This window comes from Hyperolius riggenbachi, chromosome 12, assembly GCF_040937935.1.
Source record: "Hyperolius riggenbachi isolate aHypRig1 chromosome 12, aHypRig1.pri, whole genome shotgun sequence".
Classification (NCBI taxonomy): Eukaryota; Metazoa; Chordata; class Amphibia; order Anura; family Hyperoliidae; genus Hyperolius; species Hyperolius riggenbachi.
In genome coordinates this window covers 23,765,450-23,782,444 of record NC_090657.1, presented here as the reverse complement: position 1 = coordinate 23,782,444, position 16,995 = coordinate 23,765,450, and the positions used below count along the sequence as shown (strand labels likewise).

The 16,995-nt window shown below is 45.7% G+C and overlaps 1 protein-coding gene across 2 annotated transcripts in view; it reads right to left on the bottom strand.

The window, feature by feature from the left end:
• The window catches only part of MRC2 (mannose receptor C-type 2), a 214,878-nt gene that overhangs the window by 90,422 nt on the left and 107,461 nt on the right, over window positions 1-16,995 (bottom strand). For both annotated transcript variants that reach the window (XM_068261975.1, XM_068261976.1), the window contains 2 exons: window positions 12,075-12,229; window positions 3,554-3,661 (listed from right to left, as the gene is read on the bottom strand). In XM_068261975.1, the coding sequence (XP_068118076.1) occupies window positions 3,554-3,661; window positions 12,075-12,229 (263 nt within the window). The remainder of the gene's footprint in view (window positions 1-3,553; window positions 3,662-12,074; window positions 12,230-16,995) is intronic.

The following is a 16,995-nucleotide window of genomic DNA, read 5'->3' as shown; positions in this document are numbered from 1 at the left end:
CTAGTCCACCCTGGGTGGAGGGGTGCATCCCCATTTCTCTCCTGTCTACAGAGAGCGACTTCTTAATACCTGAGTGGGGTCAGGTTACAATTCTCCCCGCCCGCACTTCCAGTGGTTACCTTAGTGGTAACCCAGACTTGTAAGTATATTACTTATCGTTAATTTGTCTTCTACAATTTGTTCCGGACGTACTGCACTATAATGCATACCCCTTGGACCCATGGTAAGTGTGCAGTGTCATTTTGGCTCACCTGTCCGCTGGTAAACCATCTCCTCCGCGTCTTTCTTCATCTGGGGGCACCTGTACCCCGTGACCCCGCTGCATGTATGTAGTATGTAGTACAGCAGTAATTTGTCTTGGTGAGCACACATGTACATAGGGAGTAGCATGTATGTAATAACTCACCACATGTCCACGGGGTAAGTATTACATATGGAAGGGAAGATCGATCAGGAGTCTGCTGGTTGGGGGGAAATCTGACTACACTACCACTGCGCACCGACTGAGCGCCTTTCAGCAAGATCTTCCCAGCATGCCGGATTGGTCATTTCGATCCATTTCAGCTTAATTTGATTGAAACAGAAATCAGGTGGCCACGTTACTGGATCAATCTCTGCCAGATTGAATCAGTATCATCATTATCAAAATATGATCTAATCTGTGCGATATTGATACTGCAAGTAGAGTAATGTATGGCCACCTTTACACATATACAACTTGTAACATAATATCCACTGCATGTCACAACTTTTATCTCCACTAGATGGAGATATTATATATTGCCAAAAGAATGTTATGTCTATGAAAATTTCTGTGTTTTTTTAATGTTAGCTGTGCTCACACGCAACCCTTCATTTTCTGTCTGATTCTGTTTTTAGTACACTGAGCAAGATGAATGCAGACCGGATCCAAACATGACAAACACAGATGATTTACTGGAGAGTAGGGGGCGTTAGCTGTGAAGTAATAGCAACCTCTTCATTTAGGGAAATATTGATTAGAAACCTACTACCTGCAAATATTAGATAGAATTCACATGAAGCCTACATAAGCCCCAAATTTAGTAAAGCAAATATATCAAGGACAATTCTCACAGTAATAAGGCTGATTAGACAAGCCAAATAACATTTATTTTGCTCTTTTCTCCTGCTGGAGCTGCAGCCACTGGGACACGCTTACTGTCTTGCCCAAGGTCTCCTTACTGAATAGGTGCTGGCTTACTGAACAGGAAGAGCCGAGATTAGTGTAAATCCAGTACTACCTTTGGAAATTACAGTAACTTTTTAAATTCAAACATTGATTGTGTACCTGTGTTTGTCTGCAGCTGTGGACCTTCATATGGACTAACTATCTCTTATCTGATTGGTTGACTTTTACCAAAATATTATGTTACTATTTGTACAACACTGACATCAGTCGCAGTGTTTTACAGAGTCTATAGTCTTGTCACTGTCAGAGAGGGGCTCACAATGTAACCCCTACAATATTAATTTGTCCATTGTAGTCGAAAGCCAATTTAGGAGGAAGCCAATTAGCTTCTCTGTATGTTTTGGGAATGTGGGAGGAATCCAGAGCGCTCTCGCAGACACGGGGAAAACATACAAACTCCATATAGTTAGTGCCCTGGCTGGGATGTAAACTGTGACCCAGTGCTGCATGGCACGAGTCGATTTTCCCAGCAACCGACAATACTTTGAGTGACGAGCAATTGCTTCAGCGATCTCGCGGCGTGGGTACCGATGGGCGATCACATGGACGTCATTTAGCATCGCGTGGTGATAAGGACCGTCACAGTAAATCGGATCTTTAAGATCCCAACGACTCCGCACAAAGTATCGCGATTGCTTGACTTCCTGTTCGCCCCCCCGTCATGTAACGTTGCACATATACTGGCTGGAAGATGTCGTCGCTGGACCCATCTTCCTCGTCGCTGCGGTGAGTGGTCGGCTTTAGATTTGCTCCATCCCCAGTAGGGGATGGTTTTTAGGTAGGTCAGTTGCCGGCCCTCTTTTACCTAAGAGACCCTTCTGGTGCTCACTATATCCTTTTACTTTGAGGAGCAACCGAACCAGAGGAGATCAATGTGCTCTACAGAGAGGTTGGACTCACCGCACTCAAAGCTTTTTACTGTGGTTGTCATTTTGCAACTTTGGTTTGTGAGTACAATATTTATTTCCCCCACCAATTCATTGATTCATTAATACACCATAAGGGGCTCCCTGTTCTCTCCAAATACTTGAGGATCCGCACGTTTTCCAGACTCTCGTCATAGTGGTTGTCTTTAGCACAGCATGGTTTGTGAGTGTCACTCTTATTACAGTAGATTACCTTGTTTCCCCGAAAATAAGAAAATGTCTTATATTAATTTTTGCTCCAAAAGATGTGCTAGGGCTTATTTTCAGAGGATGTCTTATTTTTGGGGGAAACACTCGTAGTTTTCCCTTACAAAATGTATATACTGCATGCCATGCTGCAACACAAGCAGCATGCACAGAGCTTGTGGTTTGCAGATATTGGTTCTCACTTACAAGAAACTGATTCTGCTGATCATGTGGGGAAGAGACTATTTCTTGCAGGCAGAGAACTCTTAGGCCTAGTGCACACCGAGCGGTTTTTGGAGCGATCCGCCGGCCGCATCCGCCTGTAAAAACGCTTGGCTAACGTATTGCAATGGGATGGTGCACACGGGCGGTTTGAGGTTTTTGCCCAGCCGCAAACGTGCCTCCTGCTGCACGTTTGCGGTTTGCAGAAGCGTTTCGTCCTCAATGTAAAGTATAGGAAAAACGCTACTTCAGAGCGGTTTGACAGGCGTTTTTGTTACAGAAGCTGTTCAGTAACAGCTTTTACTGTAACAATATGTGTAATCTGCTACACAAAAACGCACCCAAAACCGCTAGCCATGTTTAGAAAACCTCTCTAAACATACCTAGAATCGTTTTGAAATCCGCTCCCAAAACTGCTAGCATATTGCGGATCTGCTAGAGGTTTTGGTGTGCACTGGGCCTCAGTCAGGCTCAGCTGTGTGTCCTGGGAAAAGGTGACGAGGTAAAGTTCTGCTGATGCTTATCACAACAGATCAGCAGGGCTGGCTCCAAAGAAAACACACATTTCCTGATACACATATACAGGACTGTAGAACTCACACTATACTGCTGCTATTTTGTATTCAGGCTTTGTATTGCGCGTGACTTGCTGGTGTCATGTGGGCTGCTGCCAGGTAGGGCTTACATTCGGGGGATGTCTTATATTTCAAGCATGCTAGGAATTCCTGCTAGGGCCTATTCTTAGGGGATGTCTTACTTTAGGGGAAACACGGTACCTTCTAGATATCTTGAAAATACATAACTATTGTGATTCTTGGTCTTGTCCTCTGAGTTTTATCTTTCAGGTTCTCTGACTCATTCTAACTGGAGGAGGAGAGCTGGACTTTCCTTTGGTTCTTTGTCCCATATCAGTGAATAGCTGTTACCAATACAGTATGCATACTGCACAAAGCACCTAAGAGTACATGTATATTAAGGAACTACAAATCCCAGCATACCCTGCTAGTACCTTTTGGCACCCATGATTGTCCTCAGTAGTCCCCTGGGTGACCAATCCAGGCTTCTTGCAGATAGAGGGCAGGGTCTGGTTGCATGGACTATCATTCCATTTTCCCTCCTATGAGTACAAGAAGGGGAAAAATATATTGTCACAACTTTAAGCAAACCTGTCACAAACAAGCATTAAATAAATCTCCACACTGCCTCTGCCCTTATTGTGAAGTTTTGCCTGTCTGAATTAACAGTTTACCCTGCCTTTTTTTTTTTCATGTAAACAAATAATGTAAATCTTGCGTCAAAATATGAGGGGTTTTTACTCTGTAGTACATGGAGGCAGGGTACTGTCAATGTGAATGCTACTTGTTTACAACTAAAGGGGCCCATACACTGGTCGATTTCAGCCATCGATTCTAAAGAATCGGTCGATCAGAAATCGATTCTTTCAAATCAGCAAATTGATGGTTTGCTGCTGGCAGATAGATCCATGGCCCATGGAGTTGCATTGGATCTAATGGTGCAATAATGCATATAAATCGATTTTCAATAGATCTGTTCCTAGAGTGTGGTACACATCAGATAGAACACTGTCAGATTCAACTTGACAGGCATCTGACAGAAATCGATCTGATGGTCGAATCTGCTGTAAATTTATAAGTGTATGGGCACCTTAAAGGGACTCCGAGCTCAAAATAAAAACGAAATCGGTACTCACCTGGAGTTTTCTGCAGCCCACCGTAGGTCGGGAGGTCCCACGGTGTCCATCTGGCTCTTCTCCCAGGGCCTGGCCAGAAATGGCTCCCCGGCGGCCCCCGGCGACACTGGGCCAGAGTGTCGGGCTGTCACACCGGCCGCCGTGATGACACGAGGCGGCCGGTGTGGTGACGTCAGACGTGACGTGACGTTTCAGGAAGAGAGAGCCCGACACTTGGGCCCAGTGTCGCCGGGAGCTGCTGGGGAGCCATTTCTGAGCGAAGGCCTGGGAGAGGAGCCAGATGGACGCTGTGGGACCTCCCGACCTACACTGGGCTGCAGAAAGCCCCAGGTGAGTACCGATTTCGTTTTTATTTTGAGCTCTGAGTCCCTTTAAGGACTTAGCAAATAAGCTCAGAAGAAGACAAATACACTCTGTCTGCTCCTTTGTTGGGGATTCAGTGGATTTAGAGGATGACACACAAAGCACTTCCAGTGTTTATACAGGACAATAGTCATTATTTGGTAGAGAGTGGAGCTATGAGTAATCGCAGAGGATCATGTGACGTGAAGTCATGGAAACGTTATGCTTAAACTCTGAATTAGATATTTCCCCAATAGGCTTAATTAATGGGTTGTAAACATCCAAAACATTTTTAAAAAATTGCCCAAAAATTATTAGTGCCCCTCAAAATACTGGATGTAAACCCACTTTTTTTGCCATTTTTTTTCTTTCTACCTGGTTTGGTTGCCTTTACCTAACTTTAGTAACAGTACAGTGCCTGTGGAATTGTGGGAAGTGGTTTATTTTAGTTACAGTAACTAGCTTATCTCAGCATGAAAATAACAGAAAGCTTCTATGTTGGGTACGATAAGGACACTAATCGAATCCCTCCCTCATTTTGAAGAGTTATTACAGTACTGATTTATAAAGAGCTAACATATTCCATGGTGCTGTACAAAGTAAGAAAAAAACATGGGGTACATAATACTACAGACAATGGTATACACCCCCCCCCCATTTGCCCCAGTATAGGGAGTTTAGTTACCCCAGGATTGCAAGTGTAGTTGCCCCAGTATAAGTAGTATAGTTTAGTTGCCCCAGTATAGCTAGTATAGTTGCCCCAGTATAGCTAGTATAGTTGCCCCAGTATTGCTAGTATAGTTTCCCCAGTATAGATAGTATATTTGCCCCAGAATAGGTAGGTAGCTAGTACAGTTGTCCAAGTATAGATAGTATAGTTGCCGCTGTATAGGTATTATATTTGCCCCAGTATAGATAGTATAGTTATTATTATTATTTATTGTATTTATAAAGCGCCAACATATTACGCAGCGCTGGACATTAATTTAGGTTACAGACAATATTTAGGGGTGACATACAGCAATATGACAATACAGGAATACAAGAAAACCAGATCACACAGCACAGTATGAGTACCAGGTAATGCTTAGTCAGTCACTGGAGGGGAGCATGGAGATTAGGCAAGTTAGGTTCACTCAAATGCATAGCATGGGTGCACAGTAATGGAGGTGCATAATCAGGTGGGACACAAAAGGATGACGACCCTACCCAAAGGCTTAAAATCTAGAGGGAGAGGTAGGGACACGAGAGGTAGGGGACCAGAGTTCAGCTGTGGGTTTAGAGCAATTGTGAGGGGTGGTAGGCCAGAGTGAAAAGGTGAGTTTTGAGGGCCTTCTTGAAGGTGTTGAAGGAGGGGGCTGCCCTAATGGGTGGAGGTAGGGAGTTCCATAGTGTTGGAGTGGCTCTTGAGAAGTCTTGGAGGCATGCATGGGACTGGGTGATGCAGGGGACGGTCAGGCGAAGTTCATTGGAGGAGCGGAGTGAACGGCTTGGTGTGTATCTCTGAGTAAGATCAGAAATGTAGGTTGGACAGGTTTTGTGGACGGATTTGTAGGTCAGACACAATCTTGAATCTGATTCTGGACTGGATAGGAAGCCAGAGGAGGGATTCTAGGAGGGGAGCAGCCCTAGTGGAGTGATGGGAGGAGTGGATAATTCTGGCTGCCGCATTCATGATGGACTGCAGCAGGGCTATTCGGGTCATAGGGAGACCAGACAGAAGGTCATTGCAGTAGTCGAGGCGGGAAATTATGAGGGCATGGAGGAGGAGTTTGGTGGTGGCAGAGGTCAGGAAAGGGCGAATCTTACAGATGTTATGGCCCATACTCACGGGCTACATTTGTGGCCTGTCACCAGCACACGTGAGCGTGTGCGCGACTGGCCGGTGACAGCTCGTCGCCAGATCCCTCCGCGTACACACGCGGAAGAGGAATCAGCTGTGCGATGGAAGCTGTCGCCGATGTTCCTCCCCCCAGCCGGAAACTCAGTTCTCTGGCTATCAGGTTGCTGTCGCTAGTCCGCATACACACGCGGACTAGCGACAGTTGCGGCGGCAACTGTCGCTAGGCGATTGACTGCGCCAATCGCCTGGCGACAGCAGCGACGATTCGGGGTGCGCGCCCGTGTTGCGTCTCATACTCATGGGCGACCTGTCGCCGCAACGCGCGCGCGACAATTGTAGCCCGTGAGTATGGGCCATTACGAAGGTGGAAGTTGCAGGACTTTGTGAGATTTTGGATGTGGGGAGTGAAGGAGAGTGTGTTGCAGCAGTATAGCTAGTATGGTTGCCCCTGTATAGATAGCATAGGTGCCCCCAGTATAGCTAGTATGGTTGCCTCAGTGCGTGCTCACCCCTCCACCGCGCAGCTGCCCCTCCTGTTACAGTATGAGCTGGCAGCCGCTTCCTCCATAGTCCCAGCCGGCCCCTCTGCGTGCGTGTAATGTCATAATCGCTCACAGCAGTGCATCTCGTGGCTGCTGCGTTGAGTCAGGAAGCAGGAGAGCGGCTCACTGTAGCAGCGATGTATATCGCTGTTACCAGTTACCATGGGAACTGCTGCCCTGCTTCCTAACTCTACACAGCAGCTGCGAGATGCGTTGCTGAGATACGAGCAGACCCGCGGCCAGGCACAAAACATCCCGCGGCCCAATACGCGGACCCCTGATGTATAAATAAAAGGTAATACTGAGAATCCTATCCTATGATGAGATAGACAAATCTGTCGAGGATTACTACCTACTGTAATGCTGGGAATACGCCATGAGTTTTTTTGGCAGATAGATGGCTCGATAGATTTGACAGGTCCGATCTGATTTTTTCTGATAGATTTTCTCATAGGAGTGGAAATTGATCGGAAAATCGATCGGACTGTAAATTTGCCGAAAAAACTTGTGTATTCCCAGCCTAAGGGTCAGCAGCAAAGGAAAAAAAATATTGATAGTGCATTTTAGTTTGAGAGAAATGTAAATTTTATTTTTATGCATTTTAAATTTTACAATTTTATCACGATAGTGGTTCTTTGAATTAAAGGGCAATGCACTGCTGAAATCTGATTCAGACCTGAACTCTTGCGTAGGGCAGAAGGAAAACAAAGAGACATGCACCCTGTATGTATTTAGATAGTTTAGCCTCTCTATTTTCCCCTTATTGGTGACTAATCACAACAGTCATTCGATCTATCAGCTGTGTCAGCTGGCTGCCTCAGCAGAGCAGCTAATTTGTAAACACAGGATTATAACACTGCCTGCTTCCATGAAAGCAGGAAGTAGACCCACTGCAGATTTATTGCAGAATCTGTATTGGCTGTAACAAAGACATTTTTTTCTTTAAAGGTTATTATGCTGCTGCTCATCTTCTAGAGCAGAGAGGAAGTTCTGAGTTAAAGAGGAACTTCAGCCTAAACAAAAATACTGTCATTAAGTTAAATTAGTGATGTTACTTAAAATAGATAGGTAATATAATCTCTTACCCTCCCTTTTTTTAAAGAACAGGCAAATGTTTGTGATTCCTTGAGGGCAGCCATCTTTTTGGTTGAAAGGAGGTGACAGGGAGCGTGAGACACAGTTCCAACTGTCCTGTGTGCTGATCACCCCTCCCAGTTGCTAGGGAACGTGAATAAGAACATAGGAAATCCCATCATGCTTTGCACAGCATCAGGAAAAAAAATCCCGGGCAGTTTTCTTTTATGGGTGGAGCTTAGCTAAAAATGCAGCTAAAAATGATGCTTTGGTAAGAAAAACAAAGTTCTAATGCTGTGAAACTGTTAACGAAACATCAAGCCTTTTCAGCACTGCTGAGTAGATTTTTAGTCTGGAGGTTCACTTTAAGGTCTGCTTTAAGGTGAGTACACACCTTTGATGGATGGTGCCGTTGGAGATCGGTACCCAATACGCTAAGGCAACATTGCTGGGCCAGGCTGCACAGACACGGGGCAGTTGAATCGGCCGTAGCGGGGGGGGGGGGGGGGAGCTGATTGCATGTGGGTTCAGGGATCAGGCGCCTATGTACACATGCCTGAATTTTGGCTGAAGCTGTCGCTATCAGCAGCCTCAGCTGACGTTAATGAAGCGTGTGCGAGACTTTAGAATTCGCACTGTCCAAAATCAACTGGAGGTTTACGAGTCACCTACATTGGAGTCAATTGTTCTCTGGAAGATTCAATCACTTTGACTGAATTTCCCTAAAAGAAAAAAAAAAATCAATTTGGTTTCTATTCAGTTGAAAGCTCATCAATACCCCAATTAGAAAAGAAAAAACAAACAGCAAGGCTAGTGCTCACTGCTTTTCACGGTTATTTCATGTAGGTTTAGTGGTAACGTAGCCTCCTCCTCCCACCAGGTGCTACCACTATCTTCTGAATAAGGTAGCACTGACATAGACCTAGCTTAGAAGACCATTATGGCACCTGGAAGGGGAGGAGCTCGCTATGGAAAATATCACCAGGCATTACTGAGACGGTCAGGGTATTGCTGAGCTAGTGAGAACTAGCCTTGCTATGGGTTTTTGAAAACGAGGATTTATGGGCTTTAAAGAGACACTGAAGTCTCTTTAAAATCCGTTTTTTATAACAAAATCCTGTTTAACATATTAGCCCTAACTAAACCGCCACATCCCCGCGGCTGTAAGCTATCTAAATCCCCCCTAACGCACCCTCCCTCTCCCCTGCAAAATCCACGACTTTCTTGGTCGTGGATTTTGCTGCCTTGTGCGCTTCCGTGTGAGGCCGGGCTATGAGCTGCAGCCCTGCCTCACATGTGTATCAGCGGCGGATCTCCGCCTCTCCCCCGCCCCTCTCAGTGAAGGAAGACTGAGGGGCGAGGGAGAGGCGGCGATATGCGGCTCATAGCCCTGCCTCACACGGAAGCGCAGCCCGGAGTGCCCCCCCGGGGAGTTTGGGGGGATTTAGTTAGCGTAGAGTGGCGGGGATGCAGCGGTTTAGGTAGGGCTATTATGTTAAAGGGAATGTTGTAATAAATGTTTTTTTTTAGAGACTTCAGAGTCTGTTTAAAGGGACTCCGAGCAGTGCAGAAACTATGTAAAGATGCATATCATTTTAAAGCTCTCTTTCTCCTCTTTCCAATGATATATAAACCACCGCCCTACGCCTTTTAGTTTTCACTATTTTCGCGATCGAAATTGTGACTTTTTCTCAAAGTCAGCAGCTCCATTCAGCAGAAAAAGTCGCCTGTGTAATACAATGTAACTATGGAAAGATGGATATCATTTTAAAGCTCTCTTTCTCCTCTTTCTGGCGACACCTAAATCGTCGCCCTACGCCTTTTAGTTTTCTCTATTTTCGTGATCGAAGTCGCGGCAGCGGCAATTTCGATCGCAAAAATAGTGGAAACTAAAAGGCGTAGGGCGGTGGTTTATATATCATTGGAAAGAGGAGAAAGAGAGCTTTAAAATGATATGCATCTTTCCATAGTTTCTGCACTGCTCGGAGTCCCTTTAAAGAGGAGCTGTCAGCCATGCTATGCCAGATAAAAAAAACTACATAAATAAGTAGATAAATACTTGCTCTACTTACATAATAGATGTATTGCACTGTCCACGTGTTGAATTCTGTGAATTTTATAAAATAAAAAAGGTAAATGGAGAGAATTCTGTTTGCTAGCAGGGGCCATCTTTAGCCCCTCTAGCTGAAGCCAATGCTTAGGTCACTTCCTCCCTTATTCCCCCCTCCTCCGCATAGCAATAGCATTAGCATCCATAGGAACCCCCCAGCCCTGCTACTATATCCATAGGGATTCCCCCTGCATTTACCCTCAACCCTGCAGCATCCCCGCTCGTCCCGCAGCATTACAGCACCTAGTGGAGAAGAATAAGTGCAGCTCCATCGCCTGGAACCATGTTGAGACGAGTCTGTGTGCGCTGTAAATATTCTTCCCTGCTATGCTCTACAATGATGCAGGACAGCATTGGATGAGGAGGTGCCCACTGAATGAATCCGCAGAGATGCCTGTCGGGCTGGAGTGCGGGGAGGGGGCGGACGGTGGCAGACTCGGAGGCAGCCAATGAGAGGAGTAGGCGGGAGAGTGACACAGGCCAATCAGGCTGAACTAGCTGTGTCTGTGGAGAAGGGGAGGGAAGTAAAGGAGAACTCCCCCCGCCCCAGCCTGCACTGCAACTTCTCTTTTGCGGCTGAATACTGCGTACTAGAAGAGCTGGGGACATGAAGATTAATAGCTGCAATAAAAAAAAGTAAGCTTGATTTTGAAATTAGGCACTGCCTTTTTAGCATTCATTTCATCTGTTCAACAGATAGAAATAAAGAATTGTATTTGGTTTTCATGTCTAACAGTTACTCTTTAAAGAGAAGATCCGAGGGAAAAAAAAAGTTCTACTTACCCGGGGCTTCCTCCAGCCCCTGGCAGCCGATATGTCCCTTGCCGCAGCTCTGCTCTCAGCCGGTGGCTCGGGGTCCCCTCCGTTGGAGATGCCGACCTCTCCAAGAAAGGCCCAAGTAAGCAGAATTTTTTTTTTTAATCTTCCCTTTACGAAGTGTAAGACAATGGAAAGGAGAATAAAACAAGAGAACATAGTGCTTTAGGGCTGGACTGTGAGATTGTATTCCTGGTGGTAGCAGCTAGCTGTACGCTATGTCAAAGGAAAGAGGCAAACAGAAGATGTCTCTACAACTACAATGGTGGTCAGCTAAGGACTTTTAAGGTAGCCATACACTGGTCGATTTGCCATCAGATTCGACCAACAGATAGATCCCTATCTGATCGAATTTGATCAGAGAGGGATCGTATGGCTGCCTTTACCGCAAACAGATTGCCGCCTGCCCACCAGCTATACATTACCTGATCTAGCCGGCGCGACTCCCCCGGTCTCCGCTGTCTTCTTCTCCGCGCTGGTCTCCGGTCCGGCTGGCTTGCTTCACTGAACTTCCTGTCCAGGGGAAGTTTAAACAGTAGAGGGCGCTCTACTGTTTAAACTTCCTGCCGGGACAGGAAGTTCAGTGAAGCTGGAGCCCGGAGTGGAGAAGAAGACAGCGGAGACCGGGGGAGTGGCGCCGGCCGGAAAAGGCAATGTATCTCCGCTGTATTGCGTCGGTCGTCGCGCATTCGAACGCCGCTATCGACGCACTCCCGACCCGCCAGCGATCGAGAAAAATCTTCCGCACGGACGGATCGATGGGAAACGGCGGGAACGATTGATTTGGGACGAAAATCGATCGTTCTGTCAGCGTTTGCGCGACAATTTCACAGCAGATTCGATTACAGTGATCGAATCTGCTGTACATCGGCGGGAAGATCGTTAGGTGTATGGGCCCCTTTAATCGCATAAGATAATGGTTAAGAAGTTGCCAATGCCATGTGACATATAGACATGCTGGATTGTCAACAAAGACTAACCACAGATTATCTTTTCAAGTAATAAACATTTGAAATGTGTACATAGCTTTAGCTGATCAGAAGCAATCTTGCATTTTCTGATCACACTCTTCACTGCCAGAAGCTTACTCACCGGCCCCCAGATGGTTACACAGTCCTCCATGCTGTCCCTGAAGTTGTTGGGTTCAAAGGGATGCCAAGAGGTAAACGTAACAACACTCCCATCTGACCACTCAAAGTTCATCTGATGCTTTATATCATTCAGTCCAATCCATAACTCTTCCACATCTGCAGGAGTAGAACTGGTGTTAAAATAAAGTCAATAATAAACGTTTCCTTATTTATTTCAAGACAGGTTTTCTTTAAGTGATGCCAGAAAGAGTTCTGAGCCCCCATTAAATGTCTTTAGTATTTGTGGATACTACATCACAGCAGGAAATCAAAACCATTCACAAGCGGGCCTGACTGTCTTCAGTAAAAGTGGTGAATATCAAAGAATAGGGCGTGGCCACACGGGCAGGAGAGGATTCAGTGCTGAGAGGAGACATCCTCTGATATATGCTCTTACTTCGAATGCTTGTCAGTAGTACTACCCATATTTTATACTTTAGTAAATGGTTTTATGCGATGAGATTTCTGTTTAGCAGTGCACTTTGATACTGTGAGAATATTGGCTGTGAGAGAGGCATAGAGGTGGACACTTGCATAGCTCCCAACTGTCCCTCTTTTGGAAGGACAGTCCCTCTTTGTGAGCCCTGTCCCTCTGTCCTTCTGTGTCCCTCTTTCAGGACTTTGTCCCTCTTTCTATGTAAATATATATATTTCTCTACTAAAAAAATGTGTTTGACTGACACTAAACTTTATTCCCATCCTTTAAATTGATATATTACTAATTTGAGAAATGTTAATATGAAGGAAAATGAACCAGGATAGAAAGGACCAGTGTGGTCTGAAATATAAAACAACCCTTTGCTTATGAAATCTTTCTGGTGTGCGCGACTAGGGGTGTGACGGGGGCGTGATCAGAGGCATGGCTTAAAGAGGAACTCCAGTGAAAATAATGTAATAAAAAAGTGCTTCATTTTTACAATAATTACAGTATGTATAAATGATTTCGGCAGTGTTTGCCCATTGTAAAATCTTTTAAAACCCTGATTTACATTCTGACATTTATCACATGGTGACATTTTTACTGTTGGCAGGTGCTGTATCTGCTGCATGTTTCTTTGGCAGTTGGAAACAGCTGTAAACAGCTATTTCCCACAATGCAACAGGGTTCCCAGACAGGAAACTGCCAAGAGTACGTACTCAGAATTTCTTTGTGGGAGGGGTTTCACCACAATATCAGCCATACAGCGCCCCCTGATGGTCTGTTTGTGAAAAGGAATAGATTTCTCATGTAAAAGGGGGTATCAACTACTGATTGGAATAAAGTTCAATTCTTGGTCTGAGTTTCTCTTTAACCACTTGCCGACCGCACGCTTATACCGTGCGTCGGCAAAGTGGCAGCTGCAGGACCAGCGACGCAGTATTGCGTCGCCAGCTGCAGCCTAATTAATCAGGAAGCAGCCGCTCGTACGAGCGGCTGCTTCCTGTCAATTCACGGCGGGGGGCTCCGTGAATAGCCTGCGGGCCGCCGATGGCGGCTCGCAGGCTAAATGTAAACACAAGCGGAAATAATCCGCTTTGTTTACATTTGTACGGCGCTGCTGCGCAGCAGCGCCGTAAGGCAGATCGGCGATCCCCGGCCAATCAGCGGCCGGGGATCGCCGCCATGTGACAGGGGACGTCCTGTCACTGGCTGCACAGGACGGATAGCGTCCTGTGCAGCCCAGATCTCCCGGGGGTGGCAGGTAGGAGAGGGAGGGGGAGGATTTCGCTGCGGAAGGGGGCTTTGAGGTGCCCCCCCCGCAAAATGCCAGCCAGGAGGAGCGATCAGACCCCCCCTGCACATCATCCCCCTAGTGGGGAAAAAAGGGGGGCGATCTGATCGCTCTGAGTGCCCTTTGATCTGTGCTGGGGGCTGCAGAGCCCACCCAGCACAGATCACCTAAAACAGCGCTGGTCCTTAAGGGGGGGTAAAGGGTGGGTCCTCAAGTGGTTAAGTGTCCCTCTTTCTCATCTCAAAAAGTTGGGAGGTATCCACTTGATCCAGGACTGTGCATATCCATACTGTACTGTATCTGTTGGTCTGGGCAGCCAGTGAGCACAGTCCCTGTAGGTGGGTGTCACAAGTTTTGAAGGGTGACCCTCTAAAAACACACAAGGTGATACCCTCAGATCTTAGGTGACGGTGTATATAAGTGGATAGCAGTCTGCGCTATGATTTGTATCTCTCTCGTTTTAGAAGTCCAAAGGAGTAAGAGCAAGGTAAGGAGCTGAATCGCCGGATCTATATCACATGCTGTTGTTGCTGTCTGTGGGCCAGGGCAGCGACATACTAAGGTGAGAGCGGTCCCTAAACGTGGTGGACACAAGTGCCGTGGTGTTATTGGTAGAAACCAAACAAGGGGACTATTGTATGGTGAAGGAGCCATATATAATTGATGGTCTATATGTGATAAAAATCTTTCTCTCATTGTTTTTTGAGGGGACCTGTCAAAAACTTTCTGTTTGAAGAGTGGTGGATATAACATCGTTGGACTTTCTGATTTAGTGGACTGTAAGGCAGCGCAAGGTCTTTTTTGCTATAAATATCAAAGAATACTCAGCAAAAATTAATAAATAAAACTTTGTAAACGCAGATTATTATTTGACATTAACAAAAAAACAAAAAACAAAAACAAAAAAAAAAACTTACCCTTTACTCCAGGATGGCCTGTACACAGGAAAATCCAGAATACAGACTAAGCACTTCCCAATTCACAGAGCAGATGACTCAGAGTCCCAGTCTGGCTCTAACCTTACAATTCCGTTCTGCATAAGTGATCACACACTGAACCTCACTTCTAAAAATGTATAATGGAATGTGCAGCATTTGTACATTTGAGATGTCGATTGCGTTTTGAATTCAGCCTGATGTGAAAAAAAAAATCCTTACATTTTAGCGAGTGTCTGATTCTAAAAACATAGCCCCAGTATCCTGGCGTTGTCCATATCTGCATAATCGCTAGGTATACTAGGTGTTATAAGGGCTATAAGGTTACTCGAATGTCATATTTGTTTAGATTTGATTAGCTATCCTTTAAAGAGACTCCGTAACAAAAATTACATCGGGTTTTTTATCATCCTACAAGTTCCAAAAGCTATTCTAATGTGTTCTGGCTTACTGCAGCAAGTTCTACTATCACCATCTCTGTAATAAATCAACTTATCTCTCTCTTGTCAGACTTGTCAGCCTGTGTCTGGAAGGCTGCCTAGTTCTTCAGTGTTGTGGTTCTGTGATGCATCTCCCCCCCTCCTGGCCCCTCTATGCACACTGCCTGTGTATAATGATCTCTTGAGATACAAAAGGAAGGATGTATACAGCCTGCTTGTGTATGAATGTACTTTCTATGTGTGGACATACTGTACATCAACCTACTTCCTGTTTTGGTGGCCATTTTGTTTGTTTATAAACAAACTTTTTAAAACTGTTTTTAACCACTTTTAATGCGGCGAGGAGCGGCGAAATTGTGACAGAGGGTAATAGGAGATGTCCCCTAACGCACTGGTATGTTTACTTTTGTCCGATTTTAGCAATACAGATTCTCTTTAACAATTTTCAAACTGTTTGCTTAATTAAAACTAAGGCTACGTATCCACTGTAGTGTGAAATTTTCGCCTGCAAAAAAATCGTATAAGATTTTTCTGATTGGTGAAAACTCGCATTTAAATTTTTACGCGTTTTTATGCGAATTTTCGTACGTGAACATTGGCATTACTTAAATATAACAATCTGCCTAGTAACAGCTTAGTCATGACTGCTGACGACTTTTGGTGGAGTACCTGATGGGGAACTGCATCTGGTGGAGGACCTGATGGGGAACTGCATCTATTTTTATGCTCTAATCGCTCTAAAATGGCCGCTGGAGCGCCGACCAATAAGGGTAGAGCATGTCCTGAATAATAAAACGTCATACAACCGACGCACACGAAAATCCGCATTGGAAATTTGCATGCGGGTAAATCAATGCATATGCGTAAAAATGTACGAGTAAAACACCCGGAAGCGTAAATAGTCTAAGACAGACGTTCCAATCCAATCACCTATCACGCATAAAATCTGCCTTTTCAAGCAACAAAGTGGACATGCTCCTAACCGTTAATGGGTTTAATATCAACAGTGTAGAATAAGACAAATAATTTAAGAAAAAAAAGAAAAAAATATCAAAAAACTTCCGCTCGGTGTCTGGCGGCCACCTAAAGCGGCGGGCCAGACACCAAATGTCACAAAAAAAAAAAAATAACATCCCACCCTCCCAGACTGGCGTCCGCTAATAGCGGTGGCCGGTCTGGGCTGGCGAGAACATCAAAGTACCAACTCTCTCCCGACTGGCGTCCACAAACATATGGCGGCCAGTCGGGAGAGAAGCAGGTAGACAACAACAAACAACAAAATATTAAAAGGCTCGCCCGGACTGGCGGCCGCGTCCTATCCGGGATAGCCAACAAAACAAATATATATATATATATATATATATATATATATCTCCCGACCGGCGGCAGCCGGTCAGGGGGGGATTGGAAAAAATTAAACAGAACCGACCCGAGAAGAAGACTCCAGGCATCCAGACCAAAATATTATCAACAAGACCTCTATCCTTAAAGGGAACCAGAGACGCCGGACATGGAAAAAGAAAAAAGACTTCATACATACCTGGGGCTTCTTCCAGCCACATAAGCCTGGATCGCTCCCACGCCGCCTTCCTCCGCTTCCTGGATCCGCCGGTACCGGGTCCCGCCACTTCCGGCGGATGCGGCCAGATGTCCGCATGATCAGGGGATCCCTCCATATCCTTACGCGTGTGGCTGCGCAGTATGCAGCCGCACGCGTAAGGGTATGCTGGTAGCCCCGGTGATGCGGACAATTGGCCGCGTGCTGACGCTGACTGGCCGAAACTATGGATACAGGA